This window comes from Canis lupus, chromosome 15 (assembly GCF_011100685.1).
Source record: "Canis lupus familiaris isolate Mischka breed German Shepherd chromosome 15, alternate assembly UU_Cfam_GSD_1.0, whole genome shotgun sequence".
NCBI lineage: Eukaryota > Metazoa > Chordata > Mammalia > Carnivora > Canidae > Canis > Canis lupus.
The window spans coordinates 16,993,325-17,021,232 of NC_049236.1; the positions used below are offsets into that span (position 1 = coordinate 16,993,325).

Consider the following 27,908-nt stretch of genomic DNA (forward strand, 5'->3'; position numbering starts at 1 on the left):
ACCCCGGGATCACAACCTGAGCCAAAGGCAGATGCTCAACCACTGAGCCACCCAGGCGTCTCCCTTCCTTTAGTTTTTTTTATTTTTATTTTTTTCCTTTAGTTTTTTTTAAAGGAAATCTCATGAAAGAGTCTAACCCTGTTTCAGCTAAAAAGAAACAGGAATTCTCCCCACATGAACGGATGGAGAGGCAGTCTGTGGTCCTCTGATGAGAATGGCGGCTCCCTCTTGGGAGCCCTGGAAGAGGGAGGATTCAGGGACAGAAAGATTCAGGGCCAGGAGTGGACAGTGGCCTAAGTTCTCGACCTGTCCTTGTTCTGGGTAGGGTATACACACTGCCATCCAACCAAGCTGAGCCCTTCACCCCCCCAGTAAAGCACCCACTATGCGTCAGGCCCACCTTGGGAATAAGGGATGTGCAGAGAAGCGACACCCATGTCCTGCCAGCAGGAGCTAACCACCTGACTAAGGAGACAGGCGCGCAGGGAAGGAAGTGCAGACTGGCGTCTACAGTTGGGGGTATGTATGGACGTAGGAAATGGGCACCTTGTTAGTCTAGGGGGACAGGTGTGTCGTGGGGGGGATACTGTAAGTTTCCCTATAAGGACAGCACTGGGTTGCAACCTGGAGCTTCCTGGGTGTAACCTGAAATTGGCCCTGGCCCTTGGGGGGCAGGAAGAGACCCAAGACAAAGACGGGGACAGGTTGGGGGCTGGCAGGTGTAAGGGGCACGGGAACTTACTTCTGAGGCTTTTTCTGGTGACTCTCGGGGAGGTGGGGGTGAGTAGATCTCAGCACCTGCCTGTCAGATCTTACACCGAGGCCTTAACTGGGTTCAGTGTCCTGTGCCACCCAGATAGTCTCCTCGCGACATCACTGTCTCGAGGCTGTATCCTTGGGGCAGCTTCTAGGAGCCAGGCTGGCAAGTGGGACACACATTTCAAGGACAAGAGAAGGGGTGAAGAGCCTCCCGGTGCCGGGGTCAATGGGGGTGGGGCACATCCCCCTGCATCCCCTTCCCCCCCACCTACTCTAACACTGTGGCTCAAGTATATGTACGTGGTGGGGTTGGGGGGAGGTGAACTGAGGAAGAAAAGAGTAGAAGTAGGGAGCCCCCCCCCCAGGGGAGGCTGCACAAATCACGCATAGCCGGGGAGGGCGCTGGGAGTGGGCGGTGGAGTCCGCAGGTGGTGATGTGTTCCCAGGGCACGAGGTGGGGAGGGAGCGAGGTGCTGGGCGAAGGCCATACCCCCCAGGTGAGATGAGGAGCTGGGTGGGGATGAGGACGAGGGGATCCCAGGTTGAATATGCAGGGTCTGAGATGCCACAGTTCCCGGGGGAGGCTCTGCTGTCCTTGGTGCTCCCGGACATGGCCTCTTGTTTCCACTCACCCTGCTGGCAACACCCTTCCCCCATCCATCAGCTCCCAGGTTTCTCCAGGAGGAGCCCCCAGATCTTGGTCCCTGAAAGCAATTTCCTTCTGTCAGAGCACTTACAGGTGCTCTACGCTCAGTGCCCCTGGACACCTGCCTCTCTGGGGGCCCTGGTGGGGGACGGGGGACACCCCACCTGAGCAGCAGGGAGTGATGAAACCTGGCGGCTCCTGGCGCTCTCCCTCCCGCGGGAGGTGATCGTGATCACTGCCACCCAGGAAGTTCTGCGCTGGAGGTGGGCGATGCCTTCCAGGGCTGACCCCAAGCAGGAAGTGACTGTTCCCACCCAGGGGGCTTTCGGACAACCCTCCCATGCCTGAGTGGGGAGAGGTGCAGGTGTGCAGAGGAGGGTCAGCCAGTGGAGCAACTGCAGACGGTGTGATCCTAGAGGTGGGATAGGGAGCTGCAGCCTCCAGAGAAACCGGCTGATAAACCCCCAATTCTTAAGGCTTTATCTTAAATCAGCACAGGAGCAAACATGAAGGACTCAGGGTATACGCCCTCCTCCACCCCCCAAATAGAAACCCTCCACCTTCCCGAAGCTGAGCGTCCCCTCACCCCCCTCCCCTCCACAGGACCTAGAGGAGAAGCCACAGGCCAGGCTGGGAGCCGGGCAGGGCACATCTGCCAGCTCGAGTTAGGCACAGTGTTCCCAGTGGAAGGGATGGCTGGTGGGGGGGGCCCAGGAGGGGAAGGAAGGTCTCTCAGTGAGATGGTGAGGGACAATCACAATGACGGTGACCCCTGCTTTTATTTCACACCTGCCAGGTGCCCGCCCCTCCTATACACGATGTCACGTGGTCCTCACCATTGGTCACCACGATCACGACTGTGACTCTTCGGAACCTGAGGCTCCGGGAGGTTAAGTCACTTGCCCAGGGCCCCCAGCTGGGGAGTCGTGGATGGGGTATCCCAGTCCAGTCCTGTCACATTGCGGAGCCTGTGTTCTTTCCACCTGGTCACCAGTTAGGTGACCACTCTCGTGGTCCGTGAAGAGTCACTGGTGTGGTCTCTGGGGGCGGGAAACAGTCACTCCTGGGAAACCCCTCATCGGTGCTACAAGGCAGGGTTGAATTCGAGGGCTGTTGAGAGTGGGTGCCAAGGATCTTCAGGGACCCCGGTGACAGACAGGTAGACTCCAACTGCTCCATGGTCACAAACCCCGAGTTCCAAGGAGACCTGCGCACGCCTTCCTGCGGCATGGATGTGTGGGGACACGTGGGCTCTTCGGCACAGGTCATGCAACCCCACAGGGGGTGGGCAGTCCTGGGGACACGTGCATGTCCACGCGCACTCCCTGCACGCGTCCCGGAAGTGCGCCCCCACTCCCACCCACCCTGTGGGTGCTGGGCAGCTCGTGAGAAGGGGGAGCTCGCCGGCGCCTGGTCAGATGAGGCTGGCGATGCTGGACGTGGTCTCGTGCCGCTGGCCAGCAGACAGCTGTCCCGAGATGCTGAGGACGCTGCCGTCGCTGCGGGCTGAGGGGGCGGCGGCGGGGAGCGGGGGGCAGTGGCCGCTCACGCCCACCTGGTACAGCAGCAGGCCCAGCAGCAAGAGCGAGCCCGAGGCCGCCAGGCCGATGCCCACGGAGAGCATGGCAGCCAGCGGCCGCGCAGGGGCGGGGGCGGCGGCCAGCCCGGCCAGGGTCAGGCCGGTGACCAGCACCACCAGGCCGCTGAGCAGCACCACCAGCGCGTCGGCGCCCCCGCCACTGCGCAGCAGGGCCACGTGCTGGGGCTGGCGGACGCAGTTCATGTCCTGCACGGCCGAGCTCATCAGCTGCTTGACCAGGACCAGCAGGGCCAGCAGGCAGAGCACCGTGCCTGCCGCCAGGCGCCACTCACCCGAGCGGCTGCTGGTGGAGGACAGCAGGGCCACACCGCCCGCCCCGCAGCCCGCCACCAGGAGCACGGCCACGGCGAAGCAGAGTGCCGAGCGGCGCGGCTGCTGGGACCACCAGAGCTCCACTTGCTCGGCCAGCATGTCGGGGGGCAGCCCCCGGCCCGGCGGGGCTGGAGCCTCCCCTTCAGACATGGCAGGGGGCCGGGTGCAGGGCGCAGGGCAGAGCCAGGGGGCCCGGGGCGCGGGTCATGGCCTAGAGCCCCCACCAGCTGCTCGGCAGCCAGAGGCCTGGGGTCCCGGTCCTCTCCCAGCCCAGGGCGCACTCTCCAGCACCTGCAGGGGGATCACGCTGTTACTGCCCAGCCCACTCAACCTGGGGGGCCTCCCTGGGAGCCTCGGGGATGATCCCTGGGAATCCGCCCCAGTGTTCCCCCCCGCACTCCACTCCGTCCCTCCACCCGCCACACCCCCTCCCCAGCACTGCCACTTGGGAATGCCTCTCCAGTGACCCCAGGAGGGTTCCCCCACATGACACGTCCCCCACCCCGCCAGGGGAGCCCCTGACCTCTCTGGTTCTCTCAGGTGCCTGTCCCATCCCGGCGGCCCGAAGGAGCTGGTGCCACAGTGGATGATGGGACCAAGAGCAGAGATAAAGCCTCATTCAGGATCGGACTCACATGGCCTCAGCTGTCACCGCTGGCTCCTGGGGGAGGGCTGTGGGCAGCGGGGGTGGGGGGGTGGGGGCAGGGGGGACTTACGACTTAACCCTTCTGGAACCAGCAGCCTGACCATGAGCCTTCTCTCTGGGGGCTGCGGCTACTTCTCTGGGGGTGGGGATCTAATCCCTACCTCTCTCCTTCCCCAGCATCTCATAGGATTTCCCACCTGTGGCTGTCGGTGCCCCAATCCCTCTCTCCCTCACACCCAGATCTCCCTCCTAAGCTCCAGACCCATAAGCCAATTGTTCCCAAGTCATCTCTGACGCAACAGGTCCCAACCCAAGCTTGTCACCTTAGCCTGGACCTCCCCCTCCTCCTCTCATGTTTCTTACTTCCTCGTGGAATGCACGTCCCAGGGAGGCCACCTGTAAACAGTCCCTGCTTCCATCCCCATGGCTCCTGCCTCATCACCCCCACCCACGCCCATCTTCCTGCCTCCCGTCTTTCTCCACTCTCCCTCTCACCAACGCCCCCATGCCACCCTCCTCCATGATTTCTCTAAAGTGGGGCGAAGGGAGGAGGGTTCTGTACGGGAACCCCAGCTGCTGTCCTTACCACCCATGGGACTGGGGCAAAGGACCTGATGGTGGTTACTCGTTTCACATTTAACCTTCCTCTACAGGCCCATCAGTGTGACTCAACTGGGCAAAAGAAAGCAGCTGTGGTCCCTGCCCTCAAGGAGCTCTGGCTTGCAGCAGGTGCATATATGTGATAAATGCCGGGTGTGGGTTAGGGGGAAGAGGGGCCTAGGGGAGGGTCAGAGAATCCCCAGATAAGTTCACCTCTTAGAACCTCAGTCTCCTTATTGGAAAAATGAGGACAATAACATTTATCTTGAAGGATGGGAGCGAGTCATCTGACATCTCCGCTTCAAAATTCCAATGGGCATTCTAGGACCTGCATAGATGCCCAAAGAATACCTCCTTGAATAAAAGAATACAATGTTCTCCTAATTCAGGATAGGACTCCTGCTGTATACGTAGGTCCAGGAATGTGATGAACGTGGCCGTGCTGTACAAGGGTTTACCACCCCCACCCCGCCCCAGGAGGAGTCTGTTCTTCACCGCCCCCCCCCGCCCCCCCGCAGGAACAGCCTAGCACACAGGCTGGGAGGAGCAGGTGCAGATGCCCCTAAGGGAGGTGGGGGCGGGGTCTTGGGAGGGGACCTGGGGTCAGTCCCAGTGTTCCCCAGGTCCGTGACTTCACTGGTCTGAAAGTGCTCGCACAGGTGTGCTGGGGCAGTGGGGCCAGGCTTCGGGTGGGGCGGAGGTTCTTGGGCAGAGCCAGCGGGAGAGAGTGGGGGCGGTGGGGGTCAGGGGACCATGGGGCACTCACAAGAAGCCTGGAAGCGCTGGATCCGATCAGAGCAGACAGGGCCAGGCAGGTGGGGCGCTCCAGCTCCGTTTCCGGGGAGGTGCTTCACCTGCCTAACCTGGTCCAGGTAAGCCCTGGGGGTGTGCGTGGGGGGGGAGGGGGATCAACAGGTGTTTCCAAGGCTGGGCTTTGAGCTGATTGGCTGACGTGGCACAGCTCCATCTGCTGGGCTGGAGGCATTCCTGGGAAGGGAGGGGCTTCTGTCCGCCGCTGTTAGGGCTCGAACACAATTCCCAGATCCGGGCAGCAGGAGGAATGTTCTCTATCTGCTCCAGAGCCTGGACCCTAACTCATCCCACCGCTCCAAGCCCAGTTTAGCTTTAGCTCCAGCCTAAACCTAACCCGACCCCAGCTGCACTTTCAAACTCTAACTAGATTTCCCAGCTCCGACTGCAACCTCTACCCCATATCTCAGCCCCAACCCCCAGCCCCATTTCCAAATCCAATTCCTGCCCCGGCTTCAAATCCCAACCGCAAATCTGGCTTGAAACCTCAGCTCCAGATTCTGGAATTAGACCCTAGACCACGACCTTGATCCTTGTTCCTGAATTCAGCCCCCAAATCCCAGTCCCAAATCCCAACACCAGCTGATCCCCCAACCCTGGCCCAGTACCCTCATCCTTGGACTGGAGCTCCCACAGGCCCCTTGCTGGGTCTCCTTTAAAGCCCTGACACCATGGGCTGGCCTCCTGGATGTGGCACCTGCTGGGAGAGGTGGGGCTTCAGCTCCCCCAGAAGAGGGCAAAGGCTTTTCAGGTGTGAAACAGGAGCTTCCTGGCTTAAAACTCTTGCAGAATAAACACTTCAGGATACATGCCACACTCCTTTGCAGGCTCACATAGCCCCTGCCATCTGCACCACGCGCCAGTCATTTGCCACTGGCCCCTGCCCTCCAGCTGGGTGGCATGTCATTCAGTTCTCCGTGCTCTGTCCACTGCTTTGTCCTTCCGGCTGGTTTTTGAACTCCGAGTTCCCATGCACGTTGGTATTTACCACCATCCTGCCTCGGCCTGGCCAACTGAGATTCTTCAACTGTGAGATCATCTTCTCCAGGAAGCCCTCTCTGACTTCCAGGCTGGCCCAGGGGCCTCTGGTGCCCCCACGGCCCCGTGCCTCCCCCACAGCTGCTCTTAAGTGTGCGCCGTAATTGCCACTATTTACTCACTCGTCATCCCCCACTACACGGTGGTCTCAGTGTCCGGTTTGCTAACCACCGTGACTTTCGTAGCTTGCACTTTGCCTAGCACGGAGGAAGTAATGATAAATATTTGTTGAATGAATGAATATGTGAAGTGATAGGGGCAGGCAGCCCGTGAAATAAGGCTGGAAGGACAAGTTTGGCAGGTTGCACGGGACGTGCATGCAGTGGCAAGGCTTCTGGGCTCCTCTGAGGTGCCCCTGGAAGATTCTGAAGCCTAACAGGGACGTGGCCAGGGCTCTGCTTCTGACAGATGAACCTGGCAGCGCCTACCGCACACACTTTGGATGGATGCAGGGGGGCCCCCACTTGGAGGTGGTTGCAGGCTGTCACCCATTTCCTGGATTGGGTCCCTTGTAATGCCCCCTGCCCTCTCCTTCTGATGTGTATCAAATAGACAAGAAAGACAAAGTCAAAGTTTTCTTCCCAGTACCAGCTCACGAAATACTCATGCTTGACCCTTCTGTGCCTCTCTTCGCTTTGCTCTGTGGAGATGATGCAGGAGCCAGCCACAGCCTTGGAGCCGTGCTGTCAGAGAAGTATAACTTGAGCAGCAGATGTGATTTATAAATCTTAGTAGGGACGCCTGGGTGGCCCAGCGGTTGAGCATCTGCCTCGGGCCCAGGGTGTGATCCTGGGGTCCCGGGATCGAGTCCCACGTCGGGCTCCCTGCACAGAGCCTATTTCTCCCTCTGCCGGTGTCTCTGCCTCTCTTCTGTGTCTCATGAATAAATAAATAAAATCTTAAAAAAGAAAGTCAGACCTTATTCTTATAAAAAAAATAAAACAAAAAATAAAAATCTTCTAGTAGCCCTGTTACAAAGGTTAAAAAAAGAAAAAAAGGTGAAAATAATCTATGAAAATTTTTATTTAACCCCCTAATATTTTTCATTTTAGGGAATGATTATGATTTATGATTATGATTTTCATTTAGTGAAGGATGACACACGATTACTAAGCTACGTCACTCTTATTTTGTGCTTCTCAGTTCAGACTAGCTATGTGGCAAACGTGCAATTGCCACATGCGGCTCACGGCTCCCTGACGGGGATAGTGCAGATCCAGATGGCTCTTCCCCTCAAGGAAAAGTCATGTCAAGCTGCCTGCTGTGAGGCCGGCTGGCTCTCAGGGAGGACCATGTGCGTATGCCACTTGGGCAAAACTTTATAAAGGCATCCCCTGCCCTGGGGCGCAGAGCGGGGAGGGTCAGGGCTCCAGGTTATGAACTCCTCCTGCTGACTTGCTGATTTCTAGCAATTATTTACCCTCCTGGTCCCATGGAGGGGTCAGCCCTGCCAGACCTGTGGTCCAGATGTCCTGGATGGAGCTAGGGCAGGGGAACTCATGAAATTTTCCCTCCCTTTCCCCTGAGGGGTTTAAACAGAACTTTTTGGATAGTGGTAACCAAGCCTAAAAGATTCCTCAGCTTAAACATTGATGGAGTGAGTCTTTGTTCTCGGTCTGGGTCTTGTCAAGTAAGGCTGCAGTCCAAGTGGATAGGCAGGCTCCTTGCAGGGCTTTTGAACTCTGTCCCCCAAACTGGGGGCAGCTCAGATGGGCAGTAGTGAAAGCCGGGAGTAGGAGGTGGCAGTGGGCACAGAGTGCAGGATGTGGATCAGATGGCTGTTGGACGGTGGGAGTTCTGAGATGCCCACTCTCCAAAGAGAGGCCCTGTGGCCCCGTCTCCCTGCTGCCACAATCCCACCGCAGGCTACTATCGCCCTGGTCGCTGGGCTGACCCCCTTCTAATGCAGAGCACGTGATGTCACTCCTGCTGCCTCCGGTGTCCCATCTTCCGCAGAGAAACAGCAAAGTCCTCCTGGATGGCTAGGGCCCTCTCTGATTTCATCCAGTTGTCCCTCCCCGACTTGCTCTTGCTGTGACACAGCCTTTGCATAGGCTGTTCTCTCTGCCTGGCATGCTTTTCTCTCCACATGACTCCCTCCTGCACCTTAGGTCAGGGATGTATGTGCTCGAACATCACCTCAGCGAGAAGCCTTCCCAGCCACCCTGTCTACAATCACAACCTTCTCCTACCTCCGAGCCCCTGGCCCTATTTTATTTCTTTTATTCTCTTAAGTTTCTTGGTAGTAATTACCACCTCGCAGCATGCTATGTATTTCTCTTACCTGTCTGGAATATTGTCTTTCTACTCCCCTAAAATGTAAGCTTCATGACCGAAGATCCGTGTCCCCCTCCAGCTCCTAAAATAGGCTTGGCATATAAGAGGTGCTTGGTGACTGCTTGTGGCGTAAATGGTGGAAAGCCCACTGGTTTTGGAGCTAGACTGACCTTGAAGTGTCAAGCCCCCGCTCCAGCTGTGCAACCTTAGAAAACCTGCTTAAACTCTATGTGTTTCAGCCTCTCCATTTGTAAAATGGGGAATTAGTATTAATAGTTGTGTGTATGAGATTAAATAATATAATTATAATCTTGATTAACTCCAGCAAACAGTTACCATTTCCCTTCTTTGTCTTCCCACCAGGTGTGCTAGAGACATAGTGGTGAGCAAAAGAGGTGCTGTCTCTGCTATCCTGAAGGGCAGCCTGGAGCATAAGAGGCATAGACTACTGTCTGCAGCTCTAGCCAACACACCCCACCCCTTCCCTGACCTCCGTGCTCCTTGAGTGACAACTGCCTCAGAGGGACATGTTTTGGAGCGTCTGCCCTGCTCACAATGACCACCTTCACGGCAGGGATGAACCCCAGCAACCAGGATTAATTTTTGTGACCCATCCCCTGGGTGTGGATAGAGGTGAGCCCCAGACTCAAGCAAGGCCAAAAGTACTTCTCATTTGTCATTTTAAAGTCGGACTAGAGATTCCATTTCAGCTTTGTGGTGTGTGCTAATAAGATGCTGAGGCATCTTCTGCTCCCCCAACTGGGAATGGAAACTGGTCTGCAGGGAGGATGAAAGAGAGAGAGGGGTGGCTCCAGCCAGGCCTTGGTTCAAGTTTCTCTTGAGGCCTGGTTGTATCTCTGTCCTGAGATTCCTGAGACACCCCCTGCCCCTCCCCCACAACACACACACACACACACACACACACACACACACACACACACACCCTTGCCCGGCCCAGTGATAAACTTCCCCTTTGGGCTTAAACTGGCTGGAGTTGGGTTTCATTACTTGTAGCTAAAGAAAGGCATCCAGAGTTCTTCTGTTCAGAACTAGACTCTCGTAGTCCCAACTTCAATATATTTACTACATCAGTACACATAGGAAGTGCTAGGCGAGTCCTACACCTGCCACCCCTGCCAAATCCCAGCATGTGACACACACAGGATGATCAATACACACCAATTCTTGTCTGTGATTGGTCAACGTAGGTGATCAGGGAAGGTTAGTTCTTCCGGCTGCCTGGTGCATGGCAGGGTTACTTCCTTGTAAATCTGCCCCCCAGCCCAGCCCAGCTCTGGGGAGTCCTCATCTCAGGTGTGCTCAGAGCATAAGCAGGCCTTGGACCTCCGATGTTCTAGGGGAGCTGCCCCAAGAGACTTCAGGAAGAATGAACCCCATTCCTGGGTCTCACGTCCTTTTCTCTAAACTCTCACTACTCCAAATCCAGAGCAATGATTACAAGGGAGTCCTACCTGGAAGCACAGAGGTACCCAGGCCTCCCAGGGCCCCCAGGCACTTCCTGGGAGCAGCTGTTTGGTCATGCTCTGTGTAAAAAGCAGTGGGGAAAGGTAGATGCTAATGCTAGAACTCCTGTGGGGCAGGGTCTTCAGTGCAGGAGAACAGGCTGGCAGAGGAGGTTCAGCGGGGCAGCTCACGCTGCCTGACCACAGCGGATGCTGACTCCAGAAGAAGGGCAGGGGAGCCAATGGATGGCCGGAGGCCCAGAGAGAAAGCAATCCCCCAAAGCACCAGCTGTCACACCGTAAATGCATGAGTCCCCAGAGCTTAATAATGGACCCCAACCAGAAGCACAAACGTGGAGTCCATATGCCAAGGCCTAGCCACTTGGGTGACACGGGGTCCTGCAGGAGTGGGTGATCGTCAGGCCCACACTATCAATGAGGGATCAACCGGCTGCAGGGACCCTGTGAAGGGGGAGGTTCACTAGCGGGGTGGGAACCTCCCCATGGAGTCAGGAGGGAGGAGTCAGGGAGGTTTCTGCTACAGCAGCCACCCAGGCTGTGCCAGCCACCGGCTTGATGTAGGAACACAGAGGAAAAGGGAGACATCAACTGGTGGAGTTAAGCCCCACTTTGCGGTGCAAGTACCTGAGGTCTGCTTTGATTGCGGAGGCATCCACTTCAAAGACTTTCTCAAAAATCCCACTGCCAGCCAGTGAGGCTTCTCGATTTTAGAGATATTGGTTGATTTTGGTAACGGACCCGGACCCGTTGAGCCACTGCCCCCACCTTCCTCCCCCTCACCTGTTAGATCCCACTCTTATGTTTTATTTTATTTTTTTTCCACTCTTATGTTTTAAATCCTGAGCCCACAAACTCTAGGCCCCCACACTCAACCCCAGTAGAGCCGTACCCCAAACAGGACTTGCTTCCTCTGCCTCCCCCCCCCCCCCCCCCACACCTTGCTGAGAGCCCCAGGTGTAATTTCCAGGTCCCCAAGTAATAAACCTTCCTTTCTTTCGAGGTTGCCTGATGGTGGTTGCTGCAGGGTGTCTTGGAATCCTAGTAAGAACCCCAAGGGTCAGTCCAGCCACAACACTGATTATTGGTAGGTGGAGACCTGCACAAAATGGTGAGATTTTTGCCAGCAAGAGGCCACCCCCATGCCCCCGTGGGCAGCTGAAAACACACCCTGTCTCCCGCTGGCCCCGGCTGCCAGATGCTGCTGGGACAGGGCTCTCCCCCGGCCAGAGCTCTTGCTCCCACTGCCCTCCCAGCAGCTGGGCCACAGCTAGCCCCTGGCTTGGTTGAGCTTGGCTTGGGAGCTCCATTACTTCTGGTTTAGGTTCTCCTGGCGTCGCACTCCCCTCCACCACCTGGCCTGGGGTTCTGGGGTTCTGTTCCGTGCTTCTCCAGGGCAGCCTCACAGGGGCTGGGATGTGGAGGCTGCTGGTGCCCCAAGTTGGGTGTGATCCTGGCCCCGGAGGGAGGAACCTGTGCCAGCTATTTCACCCTTTTGATTTCCTCACCTGTAACCTGAGGCCCATCTTTGTAGGTGAAAGGTGAGGTCTTGATTCTAAGGCATTTTTAGGTTGGAAACCCTGTCATTTGAATGTTGCTGCATCCTACCATGGTGAATCCCCTTCTGGCCCCCGAAGAGCTCAGGTTTGCTCTGTGCCTGCCTTCTTCCCCAGGCTTTCTCCCTCTCCCTGTGCTAGGCTAACTCCCTTGGGGCTGAAGTCAGAAGAATTCACATCTCTGCACCTCCACTACCACCATCTGGGGCCCAGAAGCTGTCCTCTTACCTGTGGTTGGCCACAGTGTCCTCCCCACGGCCCCCAGCCTCCACTGTTGGGTGCCTCTACCAATGCTCCACCCAGACACCCAGCAGAACTTTAAAAACAGACACAGCACTTGCACCCACAGAACTGAGAGCCTTGGAGGAGAGGCAGCATCACACCATCAAATGGAAATGTCATAGTGAGGGTTATGAAGGAAACCAAATGGTGCGCATGATCTAGATGGTGGAGGGGGGATTGGGGACCATCTTCCTGAGGAAGTGGCATTTCAGCTACATCCATCTGAAGGATGAAATTGTGGGGACGAGAGCATTCCAGGCAGAGAAAATAGTATGTGGAACGACCCCGAGGCAGGGAGAACTTGACCCTTTATAGGAACTGAAAGGAAGCCAGTGCGGCAAGAGCCTGGGAGCAGAGAGCAGTGACTCTCAGGAGCTTTGCAAGGGCCCCTGGACAGTGACAGATCTGCAATGCACCTTCACGACCCTGCAGGGAGGTCTGGTTCCACTAACCTCCCTGACCTCATTTCAAGTCCATTTCTTCTTCAGAGGCAAAGCCCAGAGGCTAGTTGGGAATGAGGGCTGTGTTCCGGCCCACCTGCCCCGCGTCATGAAGTAACGGGTTGTTGTCTCTGTGGTTGGATCAGAGGGTGCCTGAGTTTTTTTCCTGCTCCCCGGGCCTGGTGTCCTAGAGGGCACAGGACATGCTGGGTACACACCGGTCTGAGGTGGATGAGCTGGCCCCTGTGACAGGGTGTGGTCCCATCCCAGTGGCCCCCGAGGGAGCAGAGGGGCAGCAGGAAGCAGGGCCCAAGGGCAATGTGATCTCCGTGGTGACAGGCGGCCTTGGGCCTGGACAGGGACAAGCTGCGATGGCTTTGGATGAGCTGGAACCCCCCAGTCCTCAGGGTCCCCTCTTTCCCTACCCCCGTCTCTGGCTCCCTGGCTAAACAGAGAGTTGGACATGGTGATGGGCAAACATCTTTATTCTGACCATGTCCCAAGTTCTGCCAGGCAGGAGAAAAAGCTTGGTAGGGCCAGTGCTGTGGGGACCACAGGGACAGCACAGAGTTGGCCTGGGCGCAGAGGTGCCAGGCTCCCAGGGTACCTGCAGATGGCTCCCCAGGGGGGATCAGTTGGTCTGCACCTCAAAATCCACTTCTGACCGGACCAGGGAAGGAAGCCGAATTCCAGCAAGGGGGTGGAAGCCTGGGACCTGCTCCTGCTCTTGGATCTGGTCTCTGAGGCGTTGGATTTCCAGACGTTGCATTTCGATGATTCTCCCAGTTTCCTCTTGCTCATTCAGTCTCATGGTGGGCACAGCACTGCACACGTCCTCGCTGGGCACTGGAAGGCACAGAGCAGGACTCCTGTGGGCCTGTTGCTGGACTGCCGTGAAGCTGTTTGGAAACCAGCTTGTCCCTCTTTTCCCCATCATCCCCAGATTTCTTGAGCACCTACTATGGGACAGACACTCAAGCCCAGACGCTAGGGATAGAGACAGGCCGTATCACCATCTGGTGGAGATGGAGGAAGGAAGAGACACTCCAGAGTGGGAAAGCCTGTCTCCTGAGCCCCCCAGTCTGTCTGTCCCAGGCCTCCCCAGCAGGCCCTGCTCATTCCCCTGCTCCCCATTCCCCAAGCAGGGTGGTGCTCTCCTGCTGACCTAGGTTGGTGTCCAAACCCTGAGGAGGCACACCCCTCTCTACCCCTCCTGGGCTGGCCACTCACTCATGCCCCTTGAGGACCTTCCCCCAGCTCCATCCTCCTGTCTCAGGTGCTGCCATCATCCCACCCAATGCCAGTGTCCTCCAGGGTCCACGGCTCATCCCATTCCCTGGCCCCACTGGCTGAACTCTCAACACCCATGTCCTTGGCTTCCATGCCATGCTGGCACCCACTCTGTGGCTTCCCCTCCCTCCCGGCGCCAGGACCCCGCACCTTTACATCTCTGCTGTAGTGGCCCATCCTCCGTCTGCCATCTCTCTCACTGCCTTCTGCTCAAGTTATCTGTTCTTTGACTGAACGTGGATCTCTTATTCCTGGACAATTCTATTTTTTTACCTACCAAGTGGGTTCCTTTTAGATTCACTCCCTATTCTGTGCAGTTAGACCCACAGTGGGGTCTCTTTGTCCATTTTCTTTTTCTTTGGCCATTTTCTTGAGAGCACGCTTGATACTCTAGATGCCTTTTCCTCCTGCCCCATGAGCCATGCATGGCCTGAACCTGAGGTTACCCAGTCACCTGGTGGCTCCATTCACACCTGGCCTGTTGTGTGCCACTGAAAAAAGTAACATATGAGATTCAAATTCTTGGTTTACAGCCCTAGGCAGACTTCCTGTCCATAGAGAACTCTCATTCCTCCCTTCTGGCTGTGTTTCTGAACTTCGGCCTGTACTCTAACTGCTCGCCCCAACTCTTTAAAGAAAATTAAGGTCAAATATAACATAAAATTTATCCTTTTACCATTTTAAAGTACAGAGTTTAGTAGTGTTAAGTGCATTTACACCGTTGTGCAATCTCCAGGACTCTGGCAAGAACACTCATGCCACCATTCTGTTTTGTGTCTCTAAGAACGTGACTGCTCTAGAAACTTCACATAAGTAGAATCATACGGTATTTGTCTTTTTGCGTCTGGTTTATTTCACTTAGTACCGTGTCCCCCGGGTTCATCTGTGTTACCACATGTGTCAGAATCTTTCCTCTTTAGGGCTGGATTGTATTTTATTTCATGGATGTACTACATTTTGTTTATCCATTCATCTGGGGATGAACCATTGGGTTGCTTCTGCCTTTTGGCTACTGTGAATAACGCTGCTATCAACATGGGGGTACAAATATCTCTTGGAGACCCTATTTTCAGTTCTTTTGGGTATACGGCCAGAAGTGGAGTTTCTGGGTCATGTGGCAATCCTACTTTCGAGTTTTTTGAGAAATTGCCCTAGAGCGTGGCTGCAATGTTTTCCATTCCCACCAGCAGTGCACTAAGGTCTCATTTTCTCCAGATCCTGACCCATAATTTTCTGTTTATTTTGAGAGCAGCCATCCTAATTCCTGTGAGGTGGTATCTCATTGTGATTTTGATTTCATTTTCCTGATGATTAGTGATGTTGAGTGTCTTTTCATGTGCTTGTTGGTCATTTGTGTATCTTCTTTGGAGACATGTCTGTTCAAGCCCTTTGTCCATTTTTAAATCTGGTTGTTTCGTTGTTACTGTTGAGCTGTAGGAGTTTGTTACATATTCTAGACATTAACTCCTTATCACGTATATGATTTGCAAATATTTTCTCCCATCCCACAGGCTGCTCTTTTACTCTTGGTTGTGTCCTTTGATGCACGTGAGTTTTCAGTTTTTTGTGTAGTCAATTTTTCCTTTTGTTGCCTCTGCTTTTGGTGTCCCATTTAAGAAATTATTGCCAAATCCATCCTCTCCTCCACTCCTCACAGATGACATTACCACCACTTGGCTGCCAATCTGTGTCTTCAACTCCCAGTCAAGCTTCTCTCAGGAGAAGAGGGGTCTCTTCCCTACCCACTCCCAATCTCTTCCCTGTATATCAGAAGTTAACTCTAGAAAAGACCACATGTTGGAAGCCAAGGAAGAGAGTATTGCAAGGAGGAAGTTGTCAGCAATGCCCAGTGGCCAGCCTTGCCCTAGGCTTCTAATTGGTCTGAAGATGGGACCAGCATTCAGATTGACTGACATCCTACTCTTCCTAAGGGAAGTCTAGACCCTTCTCTTCTTGCCTATGCTCCTCTACTCTTCTTCTTTTTGGCAATTTCTAGGCTTTTGGTCTTTTAGTGTTTCTTCTTTCTCTAGCTCTTGACCCTTCATCCTCCTGCTGCTATTGGTTGCCCCTGATAACCATCCTCTCTGTCAAGCTGTGGCCTGGCCCTGGGAAGGTACAGCATTCCCAAGCCTAAAAGCCCATCCACCAGTGTCACATGCCTCTGCCCAGTTTCTGTTTGCTTTTCCACCTGCTCCCTTAGCTACTTCCTCTTTCCTGGTTACCAGCATAGTCTTTGGACTAAACTTAGTGCCCTCCCCATTGGCCTTTACACTTATCCAATTATTGTCTCATTGCCCAGGGAGATCCAACCTGTGTTTATGAGGCCACGGTCCTAAAGGTCCATACTAGACTGAACCTGGAAATATTCCAGCACTCAAAATTTTCCATCTTCTGCCCTGCCGCTGGCCATACCAACCCCTCGGTGCTTCACCAGGTGCTATAAGCATCTTGATGCAGATTGTGGCTTTAAGGTCCCCTCAGCTCTGCAATCCATGGGTGAAGTCAATGGACTGGGATGTCCTGGATGCAGAGTATCCTAACATGCAAGGAATAGGGAAGTCAGATACTGCAGAACTATAAGAAAGCTCAGGGTTGACACAGCTGCTGGCTGGTGGCTGACCTCCAGAAGCAGTTGTCTCCTGAAACATCCCTGGCCTGGGTGACACTGTCCATGAATGTTCTTAAGGGTGCAGCTCTGCTTCCTGAGACCAGTTCACACAGAAGATGGGCCAGTGGGCCCAATGTGGGGCTTTGGCACTTGTTTTCCCCGTCTCTCTCCTTCCTTGGTCTGAGCATCTTGAGGGTATGGGCTAGGCTTTTCCTGTTTCTTCTCTTCACTGCTCCAATTTTTTCTCATCCCTTTGATAATGACCTGCCAGCTCATCAGAGTTTGGTTCTGTCTTATAGGGTCCTCCCTTTGATGGTCCTTCTACCGTGTGCTGTGGTATATAAACCGTCCTGTCCTTTTCTCCATGGCTGTGCCATGTCAGTTCTCTCCTCATGGCCCCTTGGCTGTTGTCTCTCCCTTGTCAGTTCTCTCCTCCATGCCCCAGCCCACCCCCTACCTCCGTGTCCTATTGGTCCGTACTCTGCTCTGATCCTGCCATCTGCCAGAACTGGGCAATCTCTCCACATCCTGCCCACAAGCTTCTTTTGGGAGATTAAGTTCTGTTTTTCTTTTATTTTTTAAAGAGTGTGTTTGTTTGTTTGTTTGTTTGAGAGAGAGAGAGAGAGCACAATTGGGGGAGCTGCAGAGGGAGAGGGAGAAGCAGGACCCTGAGATCATGACCAGAGCCGAAGGTGCTTAACCGACTGAGCCATCCAGGGGCGCCTGAGTTCTGATTTTAAATGATGGGAAATAAGAATATGATTACTAATACATTTGCATTAATTTCTACTGTTTTATTTGCATTTTATGTTTGTGTCACTTTTTCCTTTTCTTTTTTGGTCTTTTCAGAATTTAGAGGGTTTTCCCCTTTACTCGTCTGGAAGGTGTATACACTCTTTCTTTCTTAATAGTTATCCTAAAAAGTTTAACAAGCATATTTAATTTAAAAGAGTGTAAAGTAAATCAATATTTTTACCTTCTGGCTAAACAATACAAGACTTAGAATGCTTTAGCTCTGAGTCCCCTGGTTAAATGCTCAGTATTTTAACTCTGTCTTGGTATTTGAGTCCACACTTTAGACCTTTTTTTTTTTTTTTGTATTGGCTTATACAGTTGTTTAGATTCTACATATTTGCTTTTTCCTCACACATTGTTTCTTCTTGCATTAAGACTTTCCCTCTGGAATAATTTTTCTTCCTGATATATATTCTTTAAAATTTCCTTAAATGAGATTTTCTTGGTGAAAAATTCTCCCAGTTTTTGTTTATAAGAAAATTTTTTCATGTGTTTCACTGGTTACATAACTCTAAGCGACAGTTATTACCTCTTAGCACTCAGAAAGACACTATTTCATAATTTCTACATGGTTTATACTGTTGCTCTTGGGAAGTTAGGTATCAGCTGACTTGTTATTCCTCTATGTGCAATCTATCTGTTCCCTGGTTGCTTTTAACATCTCTGTCTTTGGTGTTCTGTAGTTTCGATATAGATTTCTTTTTATTTATCCTACTTGAGATCCACCGGCTTCCTAGACCTGATGATTGTCATCTTTCGTCAATTCTGAAAAACTTTCAGCTATTCTTTATCATAATGTTGCCTCTCCTCATCCTCTTTTTCTCAAGCTTCAGTTAGATATGAGTTAGGTTTTCCCATTCCATCTTCTTTGTCGTTTATTATACCTTTGTCCCTCTGGGCTGCAATCTGGGAAATTTCTTTGTTCTTTTAGTTCACAAAGTCTCCTTTCAGATACATCTAACCTATTGTTCAGTCTGTCCATTGAATCTAATTGCAATTTATGGTTTTCATTTCTAGGAATATTTTGGGTTCTTTTTTCAAATATACTTAGCCAATTTTGGGAGACTCTTATTTTGCCTTGTTTTCAAATTTCTCTTTTATTTCTTTAAACATATTAAATATTGTTATTTAGTAGTAACAAAACAGTAGTAGATAGTAGTAGGTTTCCTCCTGGATTTAGTGATTTTTGATTGTGAGTTCATGTTCCTTAGGATATTATCTATAGGAATTCTTTGACAACATTCTTAAAATGTGTTCTTCGATAGGAAATTTGCATTTGCTTCTGCTTGGGACCCAGAGATACTACTAGTTAAACTAAATCTTCAGCCAAGGTTTCTTTGAGCCACAAATTAAGTGTAAATTCTGGACTTGAACCTGCCTGAGTATGGGCTTTCAGTTAGCAGTTCTCAGGGAGAGATCTTTTCTCTTGTTTGTTTTTTCTTTCCTTCATCCAGAGCTAAGACAGACAGATATTTATCTCACTATCTCCCTCTGTAAGGTAGGTTTTCCTCTCTAGTTAGCTTATAGTTTCCCAATTTATTTTATCTTGATCTGACTCCATTGTTTCCTTCTTCCTTCCTTCTTTCCCTTCCTTTCCCTGTCTACATCTTTACCAACACTTGTAGTTTTTGTTGTTGTTGTTGTTTGATAATAGTCATCATAATGGGCATGAGGTAGTATCTTGCTATCGTTTCAGTGTGCATATTTCTGGGGTGCCTCGGTGGCTCAGTCATTTAAGCATCTGACTTGATTTCGGCTCCAGGTCATGATCTCAGGGTCATGAGACCAAGCTCTGTGCTGGACTCTGCGCTGGGCATTCTCTCTGTCCCTCCCTCTCCCTCTGCTCCTTCTCCTCCTCTTGTGTGCATATGCACACATATGTGCACACTCTCCCTCAAAACAAACAAAAATTGCATATATCTAATGATTTCTGCTCAGAATTTTTTTCATATGCATATTAGACATTTGTGTATTTTCTTTGGATAAATGTCTATTTAAGTCTTTTGCTCATCAAAAAAAATTTTTTTTTGGTTGCTGTTGAGTTGCAGGAATTTTTTGTTCATTCTGGATCTCAGTTCTTTATCAAATATATGATGTGCAAATATTTTCCTCCCATTGTATGGATTGCTTTTTCACTCTTGCTTAAAGTGTCCTTTGATGTATGAAAGTTTTAAATTTTGATGTAGTCCAATTTATTTATTTTTCCTTTTGTTGCCTGTGGTTTTGATGCCATACCTAAGAAATCATTGCCATATCCAATGTCATGAAGCTTTTCTCCTATATTTCTTCTATGAGTTTTATAGTTTTAGCTCTGACATTTAGGTCCTTGATCCATTTTGAGTTAATTTTTGTATATGAGGTATGGTCCAACTTCATTCTTTTGTATATGGGTATCCTGTTTTCCCAGCACCATTTACTGAAAAGATTGTCCTTTCCCCATTGAGTGGTCTTGGCACCCATGTTGAAAATCATTTGAAAAAAAAAAAAAAAAGAAAGAAAATCATTTGACCATATATATGCAGGTTTATTTCTGGCCTTTCTACTCAATTCCATTGGTCTGTATATCTCTCTTTATATCAGTACCACACTGTTTCAATTACTATAGCTTTGCATTAAGTTTTGAAATCAGGAAGTGTGAGACCTCCAATTTTGTTCTTCTTTTCCAACGTTGTTTTGACTGGGATACCTTGAGATTCCACATGAATTTGAGGATGTATTTTCTATTTCCACAAAAAATCATTGAGATTTTCATAGGGATTGTACTATTAGTAGATTGTTTTGGGTAGTATTGACATCTTAACAGTATTGTCTTCTAAACATAAGATGTTTTCCATTTATTGGTATCTTAATTTTTTCAGCAATGTTTTATAGTTTTCAATGTACAAGTCTTTTGCCAGCTTGGGTAAATTTATTCCTGAGTATTTCTTCTTTTTGATGTTATTATAAATGCAATTGTTTTCTTAATTTAGTTTTTAAAGTGTTCATTGTTAGTATATAAAAATGTAACTTATTTTTGTCTATTGATTTTGTATCCTGCAATTGGGATTTTTTGGTCTTTTGCATGAAATTCCTCCCTATTTTCAGAAGTTTGAAGGATTTTTCCTTTGTTCTCTGGTCTTTGGATATTCCATGATGATGGACTTGATCCATCTATTTTTAGCCATTGTATTGGTTAGTAGGTAAATCTAACACCTTCTTAAAGTCTTTCCATTGTTTTCAGCCCCACCTTCACCCCTACTTCCTGAGATATGTTCTTCTGCTAATTCCAGAGACTTGGGAAGGTTCTGTAATGTACATTAGGTTTCTTCTAGGTTCCCCACTCCTGCCTTAGGAGTCTATGGAGTCAGTTACCACTTATCTGTTTTCCAGCTTTCAAAATTTTGCGTCTCTTTCGTGTTTTCTTTGATCATATGGTTTATTTATGCCATTTTAGTAGGCTTCTAATTAGCCATCTTTATTTAGAAGTTCTAATTATATGGTTTTAATAATTGAAAAATATGCAGGTGTGTCTATTAGACCTGTTAGTTAATTGTTATGTGAATAAAAACTTAAATGCTGCTAAAACTAAAATAGTGGTTTGGGGATGACAACCTGTGCTGTTCAGATAAAGAATTCTTTTTTTAAAAAAAATATTTATTTTCAGTGGTTTGGGGATGGCAACCTAATAAAGAATTCTTTTTTTAAAAAAATATTTATTTATTTTCAGTGGTTTGGGGATGGCAACCTGTGCTGTTCAGATAAAGAATTCTTTTTTTAGGGATCCCTGGGTGGTGCAGCGGTTTAGTGCCTGCCTTTGGCCCAGGGCGCGATCCTGGAGACCCGGGATCGAATCCCACATCAGGCTCCCAGTGCATGGAGCCTGCTTCTCCCTCTACCTATGTCTCTGCCTCTCTCTCTCTCTCTCTCTCTCTGTGTCTGTGTGTGTGACTATCATAAATAAATAAAAATTTAAAAAATTCTTTTTTAAAAAAATATTTATTTATTTTCTCAGGTTGGGAAGGGGCAAAGGGAGAGAATCTCAAGCAGACTCCCTGCTGAACACAGAGTCCAACACAGGGCTTGATGATCCTGAAATCATGACCTGAGCTGGAATCAAGAGTCAGATGCTTAACTGACTGAGCCACCCAGGTGCCCCCATATAAAGACTTCTTAAAAACCAATTGAATTGGTCAATTTTAAACAACTTGAGGATGTATATTTTGAGCTAACTTGTCTTGGTGGCCCCCTGTTCAAAATTAAAAGTCAGAGCTAGGTTCTTCATGATCAAACAGACAGTTGGTAATACTTGTCTTCAACTGTTATAAATGAAATCTTCCTTGAGTAAAACTATACCACACAAATGATCTGATGTTAAGTTTGTTTCAAAATAATCCATGGTGATGGGAGAGGAAAGAACTGGGGACTGTGGATACTGATGAAGCAAGAGTGACAGGAACTGATACTTGTTGAAGTCAGGGAATGGATTCATGGGAATTCATTAGGTTTTTCTCTCATTTTTTGTATATGTCTGAAATTTTCAATAATATTAGTAGGAAGAACTTGGCTATATCATACAGTATCCTGAGGAGGTCTCAATGATATTTGCTAGGATATTTGGGCACATTTGAAATATTTTTTAAAGAGAGGCTTTGCAGTTGTTCACAGGCACATCTATGCTTTACTTTCATCTCCAATAAGTCAAGCATCTCAATCTTCATAACACATACTCGGCTCTTATGTCAGTTCTTTAGATGGAATATTGCCTCTTCCGGTACTACTCAGAGAGTTTACTCTTGTTTCAACTTCTCCTCAACTCTAACGAAAAGGGCAGATGAGACAATACAATTATATGTATAAATCTGTAATAGTTTAAGACTCTCAAGAAATTATGAAAATAGTACAGAGTTCCTGCATATACTTCAGTCACTTTCACCCAGTGATAACCTCTTAAGTGACCATAGTACTGATATTGGAAAGACTCAGGCCACAGCCATGGCAGGTTTCCATTCATTGAGGTTTCTAAGCTCTATTCCTGAATGTAAACCCAAGAAAACAATATACTCAAACCACACTGACTTAATTTTCCATGGAAATACCTTATATTCTGTCTTTATTGACCATCCAAATAAGAAATGGATACCTGAAGAATGTTTTTTAATTGTCTGAAGAGATACAGTTAAAGGCTGCCCACTGTGTTATTCAACATCCTTTTTCATAAAGATCCGTGTGTTAAGTTTTTTACAAAATATAGTGCCATGGAAAGGTTTGTTTCCTCGGGAAAAAAAAAAAAAAAAAAAAACAAAAAACTCCAAGTTTTCCTCTTTCCATAAATGAGGACTATGTAAACTATCATATTTCTGTTTCTCTTTTTGCCCTGGCTGTCAGAAATTCAGAGGAAATTTAGGATAATTGTAGTAATTAACTCATTTAATATCTCTAATGTCATTCTTTCCTCTTTCCATTTGAATATTTCTAATCTTTCTTTTTGTCTTTATTTTAATCGCACTGGTCCACAATCCCTTATCTTCAATTCTAAAGTGCCAAAAACCCTAAAAATGTGAAGCATTTTAAAATTTATGAAGTTCAGTGTGAATATTCATGTTTCACTACAGAAATACGAATGTGTTTGATTTCGGGGCCCTGCCTCAGACTCCTCTAGGGATGTTATGTAATATGCGGTATATAGTAAGTTCTTTCTAAAACTGGAAAGATTCTGAATTTTAAAGTCAGAGATAACCTCAAGGATTTTGGTCTCACATGCTTGAATGTGGCAAGGGCCTCACAGATCCTTTGGATGGCATGGGGAACAGCATGAAGAGGTTCCCAGAAGGCCATCGGGTAGATGTGGCCTGATACAGGACTCTGGGGAGAGGCAGACTTGGAAGCCAAAGGAAGACTTGTTTGTGGCTCCCATTGGTCCCTTGATCCCAATGCTCATCCCCTTTGGCCACTGGTGACATTACCTGTCTCTGGAACATCTTGTGGTCGGATTTTCTTGGTCAGTTTCAGAGCTGCTTCAAGGTCGTAGACTTGGGAGCGAGTGAACTTCAACTCCCTGCGGAGCTCATTAATCTCCTTGATCAGGGAGACATTTTCCTGTAGAGAAGAAGGAAGAGAGGGTGAGCATGGAGGGGTGAGTGATCAGTGGGCACAGGGCCTGCCCTGGCCTGGGGCTGAGGATGTATGGAACAGACAGGGTTGGGCCTGAACCCAGATTACTCTACCAGAGTATGAGCCCTTATCCTAGCTTGTGGATCAGTCTCTTGAGGTACCAGCTGACTTACCTTCAGGTGGACTCTGGCAATATAAGATACAGACAGTGTGTACCATTCCCAAGCATCTAGAGCCTTTCCAGCATCAACAACAATGCTTTTCTAAGCACTTCATATGAATTGAATGCATTGAAGTATCATAATATACTATGAGGAAATTCTATTATAATTACAATTTTATAGAAGAGGAAACTGAGGCATAGAAAGGTTATATAACTTGCCCAAATTACATAGATAGCAAGTGGCAGAGTCAGGATTCTGACTCTGACAGTCCAGCTCCAGAGCTCTGAGCTCTTAAGTACTGTACTATCCTTTATTCATTTTTCCTATTCATTTGTTGAACCTACATTTATATGGTATCTGTTATGGCCCTGGGATATAGACAGAAATAAGAAATGGTTTTTGCATTCAGCGTACTGTTTAGTGAGGAGCACAGAAAACAAACAAATACTGAACATTTGCTATATCCATTGACAGTTCACTTTTCTTGTGTTTGACAAATATCCATCCATCCATCCATCCATCCATCCATCCATCCATCCATCCATCCAATATTTACTTGAGTACTTACTATGGGCCAGCCACTGTGCTGATCCTAAGGTATAACGAAAGTAAGACCTGGCCTCTGCTCTTGAAGAGTTTAGGATTTAGTGGGGGATCTGGGTGTAATTAAGCATGGCAGCCACCTTGCTGTAATGGAGGAGTGGGGCACAGATGAAAGGCACTTAGCCCTGACTGAATGACCAGGGTGGATTCCTAGGGATTGATCCCTGGCTGAAGTTGCAAGGAGTTACCAAGGAGAGGGTATGGGGATCGCACACAACTGGAACAAGAGAAAGACACAGAAGTAGGACATGGCTAGTGTCAGGGAAGACTTGCTGCAGTTCTGTATCACCAGACACAAAGTGAGAGGCAGGTACAGAGGAATGAGGATGAAGAGTCTGCTGGGGGCCCTATGGTAGGAGCTCTGCACCTGGAACCATGCAGTCGCTTCTCTTTTCCCTTCCCACACCTCAAATCTCTGCCTTCCTTTTCATTGGTAGCAAAGTCCTTGAAGGTCAGAGTACCCAAAAAGGCAAATGCAGGCCAAATCTACATAAAACAGACCTGTGCTAGGGACAACCACCACTTGGGACACTCTCTCCATAGTGGGAAGCATGGAGTCAACCCAGAGAACAGGGTGATCCCAAGCACTATTGTCCACGAGCCACAACAACCACTTCTCTGTTACAAGGACATGCCTATAGGGGCTGGGTGGGAGCAGTGCATGAACTGGAGACACTAACATATTCTTTTCCTCCAGAGCCTCTTTCTCTGAGCAGGTCAGATATACCTTCAGATTTTCAGTACATCACCTAATTTCAGTATTCCTCATTAAAAAAAAAAAAAAATTCTCTCCTCTTGGGTGAAATGCCCAATTATTGCTGATCCCTTGTTTTCAGGCTGGGCTTTGTGCCTTTTTTTTTCTATAAAGTCAGCAGATTTCTCCATGGGATCTTTTACTCTTTTAACCAGCCCAGGCCTTAGTGATGAATCTCCCACGTTTCCTTTCCAAATGCTCTCCAGCAAAACTCACCGCGTCTCCTCCCCCAAAACCTCTCCACACTGACTTTCAATCATGACATGCTCAATTAAATATGTATGCATTTCGTTCTAAGACCTTGGACTCTGCCCTGCATGTAAGAAGCGCTCAATAAATATTTGTGAAATGGATAGCAAATGAATAACTAATGCAGTAGATATCAAGCTGAAAAGGATGAGATTCTTACTAACAAGGAAATTATAAAAAAGGGGGTAAAGGTCGATGGGGGAGATGAGAGCGAAGGGAGACTTGAGAGGGCCGCAGGGAACTTGGGCAAACTGGCTCTGGCTCAGGGGCTCTCTCCACTCCTCCTCTTCACGGGCATCACTTAACTTCCCTTCTCTTGTCTCATTCAATTCAAATAACAATAATCAGAATGAAGATTAGAGACTGAAGGTACCATTGCCCAGTCCTCTCTGGCCATATCATGAGGACCTTCTTGGTCATCTCCATCCATCCTGTCACTAAATCCCATCAGTTTTGGGTCTGAATTTACCTTTCCTGCTGTGATACATCACCAGCGCTCAGCATCTCTCCTCTCTACTGCCCTAATGACCCCAGGTGGAGCCCTTGCCTTGGTGTCTCCCCACGCCTCCACCCTTGACAATCCTGCTACCATGACTGGGACTTCAGGCTTCTGGTACTTTTTAACTCCACCGCCTGCGTTGGTCACTTCCATGATGCCTGCCACCTAAATGGGCCTCCAGGACATGCCATGGTCCCTATTAGAGTGTGATCGAGACCCATGACTTAATGCAGCCCGGTTCCTGGTTCTGTTCATCCATTTGTTCATCCATCCATTCACTCACTCATGCATAAAAATCATCTAAGGACCAGTTCCTAAGAGCCTACTATGCACTGGTCACTGTGTTGGACATGGGAGGTCCAGCTTGGATCCAGTGCTTAGAGGTGCCATGAGAGTCTGAAGAGAGGCCCACACCCAGTGTGAGAAAGGCTTCCTGGGGTAGTGGGGCACAGGGAAGAATGTTTCAGGCCTGGAACCAAGGGGGAACAAACACAATTTGAGGCAGTCAATGCTTGATGATGATGATGACGATGACAAGAGTAATCATAACTTCAAGAATTGATTGGATCCCTGTATCACATCAGATATTTTACATACAATAACTCATTTAATTCCACGACAACCTTATGACAGAAGAAGGCATTATTAGATTCATTTCCACAGGAGAAAACTGAGGCCAAGGCAGTGCGGTGAGGTAGAGCCAGGATTTGAATCTGGTTGTGTCTGCTCCAAGTGCTTGTTCCTCTAGGACTGTTGCCTCCCAGACTCTACGTTCCACCTCTCATTGACGTCACCCCATTCCAACATCTCACATGGTATTTGGATGGCCATGGAAGCCCCCCAGAAGAACAAGTTTGGCTTCCTCAAGTGTGCTTTCGGGAGTGGTCTATGTTCTGAGAAGTCCAGGGGTCACCCTGAGATCAACTCATGTGCTTTGGGAAGCTGTGTAAGCTTAAAATGTGGACGTGACCGTGTGCTGAGTCTTCTGTTCCTGGTCCCTCCTTGGTCAGGACCATCTATAAAAACCCCTCCAATCCTCCAGCCCTCCACCCAGCTCCTCTGCTGTAGGAAAAATGTGACCTGACCTGGGGGCCATCAAGTGCCAGGTCTTGGGGTATGACTGGCTGGAGGGATGCTGAAGTCCACTTCCATAGAAAATCTTCTAAACAAAGGGGCAACACTGAGCTGTCCAGGACTGCCTTTTGAGGAGAGGCTGGAACCAGGTGGAGACAGAGCCTTCTGCCCAGAAGGGAGAAGGAAGAGAATGCCTCTAGCACCCCCTACTGGCCTTCCCTGTGTTGACACCTTCGAGAATATGGCAGAGGCTGGCAGCATGGAAAATGCAGGCAGCCTGTTTACCCCGTGACCTTGAAAGCCCTGCATCAGTGGCCTCTTTCTGGACCCCACAGTTGGTGGGACCGCCACCTGCCTAACTGCACAGATGAGGCATCTCTCTGCTCCTCTTTCAACCTTCCTCTCACGTCCGACTTGACATGTCATCATTTCCCCTCTGAATTGCCTTTGAGGGCACAGCTTAGCCCCTTTCAAGGCCTTAGGCCCATCCAAGGCCTCCTTGTCTCCCCCTAACGGGCAGCCATCTTCCCATGGGGTTTCCCACCACCGGCCTTTCCCCACCAGCCTTTCCGCCCTGCCAACTGAGGTGATCTCAAAACAGAGAACACCCCTACCTGCTTCCACCTTGGGCGGCACCTGCTTGTAAGATAACCCTTATGCTTCTTGGTGTGGCAAGGAAAGCTCCCTCAAGTGACCCTAAATTCCTTACTTACCAGCAGAACTTTTTTTCCTTGCTTCCCTTCTGGAGCTCTGCAATAAAGGAAGGTCTGTGGACCCAGGAGGGTCCCCAGACACCCCAGAAGCCTCACTCTTCCCTCTCTGCCCATTCTCAGGTGGTCTCTCTGCCTGGAAGCTTCTTTCTCCACTTGCTCTCTGATCACCTCTACTTCCACTTCAAGGCCCAACTCAAATGCCTCTTGCCTTCACTGAAGCCCGCCTCTGCAACGTGCCCACAGCGCTGGACAGACTGTACTGAGCCGTGATTGTATCTGGTTGAAGTTTCCTACCGTGAACTGTTGAGGGTAGGCATGCTGTCACATTCATCTCAGAATCTTCCTTGGCTAGCGTGGAGCCTGGCTTCTAAGAAGCCCTCAAAATTGTCTCCTGAATGAATAAAGTGTGTGTCCTGGTTGTTTGTATTCAAAGCAACTCTTACTTTCGTATCTGCAAGCGTGCTGGAGAACGAGTGGGGAGGCCCTGCGCTCCTCTCTGAATAAATAAATGAGACAGTGACCTCATTTTCTGTGTTTCTGCCCTGGCCTTCCTTGGCCTTTTTGGACTGAAGTGCCAGCACCTTGGCACCTGCAGAGGCAGGTTCTTACCGACACAGCAAGG

The 27,908-nt window shown here is 49.6% G+C and overlaps 2 protein-coding genes and 1 long non-coding RNA gene across 12 annotated transcripts in view; 1 reads left to right on the top strand and 2 right to left on the bottom strand.

The window, feature by feature from the left end:
* On the bottom strand, nucleotides 1–6,611 carry LOC119877021 (transmembrane protein 125). Of its 6 annotated transcripts, none has more exons than XR_005370322.1 (5): nucleotides 5,330–5,774; nucleotides 4,777–4,891; nucleotides 3,841–3,989; nucleotides 2,242–3,608; nucleotides 1–1,463 (listed from the first exon to the last, which is right to left on the bottom strand). XR_005370322.1 is itself a non-coding variant. In XM_038558389.1 (5 exons), exon 5 carries the CDS (start codon nucleotides 3,465–3,467, stop codon nucleotides 2,820–2,822), a length of 648 nt encoding a protein of 215 aa, XP_038414317.1. In that variant the 5' UTR covers nucleotides 3,468–3,608; nucleotides 3,841–3,989; nucleotides 4,777–4,891; nucleotides 5,330–5,550; nucleotides 5,982–6,611; the 3' UTR covers nucleotides 2,155–2,819. The 6 variants fall into 6 exon arrangements, 5 of the variants coding, with proteins under 5 accessions (XP_038414317.1, XP_038414318.1, XP_038414319.1 ...); XM_038558389.1 differs by lacking the exon at nucleotides 1–1,463 and adding an exon at nucleotides 5,982–6,611 and having other exon boundaries at nucleotides 2,155–3,608; nucleotides 5,330–5,550; XM_038558390.1 differs by lacking the exon at nucleotides 1–1,463 and adding an exon at nucleotides 5,982–6,610 and having other exon boundaries at nucleotides 2,155–3,608; nucleotides 5,330–5,442.
* LOC111098995 lies at nucleotides 2,428–27,841 on the top strand. Of its 2 annotated transcripts, XR_005370323.1 has the most exons (6): nucleotides 2,428–2,564; nucleotides 4,617–4,692; nucleotides 7,560–7,705; nucleotides 9,052–9,321; nucleotides 11,173–11,256; nucleotides 27,407–27,841. It is a non-coding gene; the product is annotated as an uncharacterized LOC111098995 (long non-coding RNA). The 2 variants fall into 2 exon arrangements; XR_005370324.1 differs by lacking the exon at nucleotides 7,560–7,705 and having other exon boundaries at nucleotides 27,407–27,840.
* The window catches only part of CFAP57 (cilia and flagella associated protein 57), a 74,074-nt gene continuing 59,064 nt past the window's right edge, over nucleotides 12,899–27,908 (bottom strand). For 3 of the 4 annotated variants that reach the window (XM_038558384.1, XM_038558385.1, XM_038558387.1), the window contains 2 exons: nucleotides 23,083–23,215; nucleotides 12,900–13,293 (listed from right to left, as the gene is read on the bottom strand). In XM_038558384.1, coding sequence (XP_038414312.1) covers nucleotides 13,079–13,293; nucleotides 23,083–23,215 — 348 coding nt within the window. In that variant the 3' untranslated portion in view covers nucleotides 12,900–13,078. Of the gene's footprint in view, nucleotides 13,294–23,082; nucleotides 23,216–27,908 lie in introns of all 4 variants that reach the window. The other variant, XM_038558386.1, reaches the window with a different exon arrangement.

Bases quoted from the DNA above. Each gene is read 5' to 3' on its own strand.
- LOC119877021 (XM_038558389.1), bottom strand. From the start codon at position 3,467: ATGTCTGAAGGGGAGGCTCCAGCCCCGCCGGGCCGGGGGCTGCCCCCC.